This window comes from Atta cephalotes (genome assembly GCF_000143395.1).
Source record: "Atta cephalotes unplaced genomic scaffold scaffold00001, whole genome shotgun sequence".
In the NCBI taxonomy this organism is placed as follows: Eukaryota; Metazoa; Arthropoda; class Insecta; order Hymenoptera; family Formicidae; genus Atta; species Atta cephalotes.
This window is the reverse complement of record NW_012130065.1, coordinates 7,037,632-7,045,131: the sequence shown is the minus strand read 5'-3', so window position 1 is coordinate 7,045,131 and position 7,500 is coordinate 7,037,632. Positions and strand designations below refer to the sequence as shown.

At 26.1% G+C, this 7,500-nt stretch overlaps 1 protein-coding gene across 1 annotated transcript in view; it reads right to left on the bottom strand.

Annotated features, from left to right (window-relative positions):
- Positions 1 to 7,500, bottom strand: part of LOC105618314 (Kv channel-interacting protein 4) — a gene marked incomplete at its 5' end in the record, with an annotated part of 37,999 nt that overhangs the window by 27,477 nt on the left and 3,022 nt on the right. Inside the window, one exon of the mRNA XM_012199858.1 lies at positions 168 to 356. Within this exon, the coding sequence (XP_012055248.1) occupies positions 168 to 356 (189 nt within the window). The remainder of the gene's footprint in view (positions 1 to 167; positions 357 to 7,500) is intronic.

The following is a 7,500-nucleotide window of genomic DNA, read 5'->3' as shown; positions in this document are numbered from 1 at the left end:
ATCTCTCTTATTTATTAAAAACTAGGAAAGTCAAATATCGTATTCAATAGTTTAAAAATTTTGTAATATTATCAATTATTATATTATTATTAAAAAGACTTATCATTTTCTGTAGTATGTAATAATTGTTACAATAAAAAATAATTATTTTAAAAATCTGATCTCACCTCCTTGGGGAAAAAATTGCGAATAGATGCACTTAAAAGTATCTTCCCTGACGACTCCCGTAGGACATTCAGCCTTGAAGCCGCGATATATTCTCTTCAGTTCAGCTTCTGTGAATCTGGTCGCTCGACAAAGGCTCGCTAAGGAGTCTGGCCTGTATCTTGGTGTTTGCTCTTCCTCGTATTCCGAGTCTGCGAAATAAAAACAAAACCTGTATTAATCATGGAAAAGAAATCAGCAAATTCCGTTCATGTATTGCGAATTCGTTGGACCGATAGAAAGCTTTAACAAGATTAAAGAACTTTACTGAAAGCTTAAGACGAAATGCTACATTTTACTGAGATCTTGGCAGCAGATACGAGTAGCTATTAGTGTGATATTTATAAAATGGACGAAGAAAAAGCTCTATCAAATACGAAAATCTATACTGTTTTAAAACATTTATATAAGTACGTCTTTCGAACAATAACATTTTTTTTAATCTTAAATTATTAAAATGTTATAATAAAAATTAACTTTTTTCATTTATTCTTAACTAACATTTAAAGGAAAAAGTTTTTAAAAAGATTTTTAAGTGTAGCTAAATATGTGCCTTTATCACAAATACATAGATATAAAAAAATAAAAATAAATAAAAAGTTTCATAATACATGTAAAATGAACTAAATATTTATGATTTATTGTATCAATATGACAATTGAGTATGTAAAACAGATGAAATAATCCTGAATTGACATACCTATCTTTTTCATATGTTATTGTATATCAAATCCGATAAAACTTGACATCTCTTCTCTGCTATTATTTTGATTCTTTTTTTTTCAATATGCGAGACATCAATCGATGTGGGTATATAAAGCCCGATTCGACGACACATTGCAGATACGAATAGAAACCTGAGATTGAATTGCAAGATTCAAACTCACGTGTGATATTGCAATCGTCCGCAGTGTTATGTCACACGGAAATTTTGAATTTTTCCGTAATTGAATCAGGTTCTAATATCTTATTGTCGTTCGTTATTTATTTCAAATTTAAAAAAATATAACATTTAATGTATAAATTTCGAAATAATTTATACTAACAAAAAGAATTCATAATTTCAAAAATGCATCGAATACGCGCGCGCAGAAGCTATCTAATTTTGATATCTATTAAAATTTTTAACAGTATTTATTTTAACTTTATGATTAAATTTCAAAACAAAGCATTTAAAATGATAGCTTTAACATTCAAAAACAAATTCGTAAATTTCATAATACTTAATAGCCAAATTATTTAATAGCCAAAATTTCAGTACTTTGTACTGAAATTTTGGCTATTAAATAATCACGTCGATTTTTTTTTATACATTATTTGAATTGATCCTCTACGAGGATAATGAAACGTATAGAGAAATCGCGAATGTACTGCAATCTATAAAATTCCATAGAATATGTGAATGGCGGTAGTGCATTGCTACACCTTATTTCCCATGGGACAATCCTTTTTATTCCTAGAAAAGGCCATCGAACTTTTAAGAAACCTGAATGTAAAATGACCTTCGGCACAGTAAAGCACAGCATTTATGAGACCAGTACTGGAGCGAGATACGAGCAGCCACGATGTGCCGAAGAGATTTTGTAAAAATTGCTCTTCCTTGTAGTTTGAAAGCCATCCGTTCTATATCTCATATATGGTTCATGTAATATTTATGAGATTTCATTCAATGTCGTGACGTTGTGAGATCAAAGATGAGGTGAATTTTCGAATCGCTTGTCAACCTGGCAATCGAAGCAGTATATGACGGATTTGCAAACTATATTTCACAGATATTGCTGTCACTGAAGAATTGCGTTAATATTAGAATGAAAAATTTATGTATTTCATTTTTATTTTATCACGAAAAAGTCTAAATAAAAAATTTTTATGCAATTTATCTGACTAGGTATGTAGGGAAAAATATATGAATTATTTGGTAAAATGAGGACAATGAATGTATGCTCTGTAGAATGAAATAGCATATATGTACATACATTTCTTCTAAAATGATTTAAATTCTGAGATCACATTTACAAGAAAAAATTTTATTAATTTTATACACAAAACGATGTTGCTCGTACAATGTATAATTCATTTATTTTATAAGAAATATAAACGTCATTATAAATTTGCGATAAAAGATCATAAAAATCAATATAGTGTTTCTATTTCATCAAAGCTTTGAAAATTAGATGATAAAAGAAACATTTTCAAGTAAAAATTTGTAAGAACATATATATAAAAATATACAAACATATACAATATATAATTATATACAAAAATATATAATTATGCGAACTGTGTTTTTAATAAAAGAAACAATACGGAAATGATCCTTTTAATTATTTTATGTTCTTTCTCATTTTACTATTGCTATTTTTTGTATCAAACAATAATTTTACAAATAGAAGAAGAATACATGGACATATATGTAATCAAATTTCGTATACAATTATATATTTTTGTATTTATTTATATATATTCTTACATGAAAAAATTTTGGAATTGTTAGACTTACGTAATAAAAATATTTTGCAATACATGTATTGCCTTCTCAAAACAAAAGAAATATATCGAATTAGCAATTCAATCTTCTCTTAATTAAAAAAAAATATTAACTAATTAAGTTAAAAGAAAGAGAAACTAAAAAAATACTCTATTTAAATAAAGCAATTTTTCTATAAGCAATTAATTGTTAAAATGCACATCTAAATAAAATTTAGAAAATAAACAGAATATAATAGTCTTTGTATTGTCGTTAAAATGGCATTGTTAGACTTATACGATAAAAATATTTTGCATTGTATTTTTAAACAGAAAACGAATTTTTGTTATTTCATCCTCCGATATAAGCGACCTGAATGAAGTGATTTGACAATAAATCCCTTCCACGCGGTAAAACACTGCCGCGCGCAGAAGTGTACAGTGAAAATCGAAACGTATATCGTGCATACGATATCCTGCTCTCATATACAGCATAGAAGATCAGAGTGGAAAGAGAGATTTTTGTACTGCTCCTACACATATACATGGGAGCTTTCGTTATGTTTTCCACAAGAGAGGTTACAGAAGTTGGAAAGTGTGAAAGTAATTCAGTGTTGGAATTTAAATCGAATCATCTTGTTCCGACAGTACTGGATTTCTCAGATTCGATCTACAGACAAATGTGACGCATGAAATAAAGGGCAAAAACGAGACACATTGAAAATTGGTGCGAAATTCTCTCACGAGGGGAACGATAACAAAGAGAACATCTAGTATGTATTTGTATTTTCAATACAATTATTGAAATTACAACTTCAGTAATTTCGTTGGGAATTTATGACAGCATGGAATCAACTAAGAAGAATACGTTTGCGTTATTGAAAAGAATTTTGCAAATTTCCACTGAATCGTTGGATATGTTTTTAAAAACAAGTATTTTCTTAATCTTAAAAAAATATTTATAATTTGAATTATTATATAATAGTTACAGTACAGTATATCATAACTCATAAATATTAAATACAATAAGGACCATACATGGCATGAAATAACAACAATTTTTAATTTAATGTAAAGAAATTGCGTGCATTTAACAACATGGTTTCAGAGAATTCTAGATATTATTTTTACGCTATTTTCTTCAAAAACATGTTGGACAGAAAAAACCATCAGAACCATCAGAACAGAAAAAAAGACTTCAAATTTAATCTAGACGAGGTTGTTTCTGTATTCTTCTGCTTTTTCGTGTCATATGCTCTTTAAGTAAAAGACCGTTTGACCGAACGTAAATAGGGTCAACGGCGAACATTCGTTCGACCCTATGTCTCATTCCGGACGATGGTCTAGAACAGATGAAGCTCAAATTGTGGACTTCGATGATTCCTCCTCTTTTCGAGATATTGGATCTGTGCGAAGGATGAAAAGCATTCCTCGCAGAATGCATCCGTTGCCATTGGATAGGCAGGATGTACATTGGTCTCTGATTCTTGATGAAAGGCTGAACTATTCGAGTTTCCGTCAATGTGTTCATCAATAGTAATCCCGTAGGAATTTATTATACGCTGGCAAATGAATGATATTCAGATGTTTGTAAATGATTCTAGAGAGACCGAGATAGATTTTTATATATGCATTTTCTTTATAAATTATGTGATTCTGGATGGTTTAAAGAAATAAATAATGCGCGATATAAATAAAATATAAATAAGCCAACAAATTATAAGAAAACCTGTTATTTAATTATGTTTCTTAAAATAGATAACAAAATATATTTTGGATTTAAAAAACATTTTAATTCTCCCGTTTTATTCTTATTATTACATTAGAATTTGTAAAAAATGAATAATCATAAATCGTTTCAATATTCAGGTTTTTCGGGTTGAGCGAAAGAGGATTTCATAATCAGATTAATTTCATGCGGTATCTCTCATATTGCCTTTTTAAACTGGTCATATTAAAATGTAATTAATGTTAAACAGAAATTTTATTTTTATGGACGTTTTGTTATTAATATGTGTTTATAATAAAAATTTTGATTAATATTATTTATTATTTTAAATGTCATTTCTGTTTATAATTTTAATATTAATTTTAATTATTATTATTTTTATTATAAAAATAAATTCTATTTTACAATAATTATTTGATCTGTAATTTTAAATATAATCTTTATTTTTTTTATATAAAATAAAAATGAAAATAAATGTACGTATTTAAAAATACAGAAAATTTTCCTCGAAATATAAGCAAGTAAAATATTAGTACATGTTATATTTCGCAAATAAAAATATTTGTAAAAATAATTAATTTAAAAACAATAATAGTTTTCTTATTATAACATCTTTCATAAATAAGACCATAACATTTTTCATTTTATCTTAAAAAAATGTTTATATGTGCATAAAATAAAAATAAAAATAATATAAAATAAAATAAAAATAGATATAAAGAAGCTCTTTTTTTATTAATTCTTTTATTATTAATATTATTTTTCAAGATATTTTTTTCATTTCAAATTCCATTAAATGATTTTGAGGATATAAATGGCTCTTTTTATGATTAATTAATTTTGTTCATATGCTAAAATTTTTTCCAAGCAACGAATTCAGTGCTTATTGAGAATGCTCACAGTGCTCAGCTAACAATGTACGTGACTATGGTCATTTTTATGTCGCAGAACCATTCTATCATTCTGCCGCGTTTTTCTGCAATATATTTTATTCTATCTCATTCAAATGCAACCGCGATCAAACAAAATCTCAATTAATACATACGTGGTTGAATGCAATATAAACCATGCAATATATCGTTTAATATTTGACTATAGTTATATGATTTAAAATATAAATACAATATTGGCATATTCACACGCTTGTAAATATGAATTAAAATATTAAAATAAATAAAAGATATTGATCTCTCTATACCATTTTTTCAAGATTAATAAACTAACATAAGATTATAAGATATTATAAGATACATGAGAAAAAATGTTTCACATATAAATTATATATATATAATTATATAAAATTACATAAAATTATATATAATTAGATTGTCAATTATAAAATTGACATATTTTATATACAATTATATATAATTATATATAAAATATGTCCATACATATAATATCTTTTCCTGGGTAGAGAAATTATGATTTTGAACGTTAATTTTTTATGATTCGATAATGCAATTTGGTAATATAGTTTTGTAACTACATCATACGTATACTATATAATACAGTAATTTATTTATTTAATTGTTGTCATAATAGATATATAAATATGCACAAATATAATAATTATTAATACGATTTACGTGCACAGGGCATTAATGTATATTATAAGCTTCAGTTGAATATAATTTGTTTGATATGATGCTTGCATTCATTGAATAAAAATATATAACTTTTATATATACATTTTTTAAATGCAAGAATTGCTTTTGCGTTTAACTACTATTAATCTAAATTGAAAATATTTATAAAATATTTATAAAATAAATACAAACAATTTCTTATATTTTAATTTTTAACGTTTTTCAAAACCTAAGTTCTTTTTAACTTTCATTTTTTTAAATATATTTTAATAGATAAGTATAAATATATTAATTTAAACAAAATAATAATTTTTAATTATATAAGCGAGTTCCTTCCTGTAAAGGATATGCTGTAGCGTCTCTTTCATGACATGATATTATATTATGTACTACAAAAATATACTTGACGAGAGCCACTACTGCGTCTCCAGATTGTACGCATATTATACTTCATATTATATCAATGTATGCACAGATGTAAAAAAATTAATTAAAACTTATTATCTGCTCAATTAGCTAAAATTTCACAAATGTGTAATACATATACTGAACCCGTTTTGTAATACGGATAAATGCATCGTTTTATTAAAGTTATGGTTCAGAGCAACTGACAGATAACAAATGCAAGGTAAGCGTTTGCCAACGGTATTTCACTGTCCTTCGCATTGATACGTCACATGGACGATGTTGGTTCCAGATATTTCCCTCATAAATTTGTGTTTGTGAAAATGTAATTTGCGGATGAAACCGCACCTGGACTGTATGAATTTTCATGAAGTTGGCAACCCCGAATCCCCAGGATATGTTGCGTGGATATTCCGTCAGTCTCCAGAGTATTACGTGATGAAAGTACGCCTTTGGCGACTACGGGATATGTGAAACAATAGCAGAAGTCATAAGAGAAACTTGTCTGATACATGTATGATAATATAAATATAAATATTCGATAAATTTGAGCAACTTCAATCAAGTTAACAATATTTTTCAATCAAATTAACAATATTTTTCATTTAATAGTATTCTCGAATATAAATCGTCTCAAGTTACTAGCCATTTTTAATATGTTCAAATAGATATTATATGAAATAGATGTAAAAAAAAAATTGAAGATATTGTGTAAAAGAACTTCTTTCACCTCCTTCTCTTTCTATATATCTTAAAGTCTATATTAATATTATAATTTCAGCAACAGTTAATCATTTATCATAGTATGTACAATTTTCACTATTTTATGCGCATAATAAATGAATATGTGCAATATTTTTAAATGTTGCCTAAAATTTTGAAAAATATATTTTATTCTTGGAATTACCAATTATTATGTTAAAGATATATAATGATTTGATCGGAAAAAGAACTTATTTCACATAAAATTTACATTTATACATATATATACATATATATATATATATATATATATATATATATATATATATATATATATTAGTTAAGTATATATAATATATNTATATATGTGCGAGTAATATAAGTAACTACTACTTATTAAGTAAG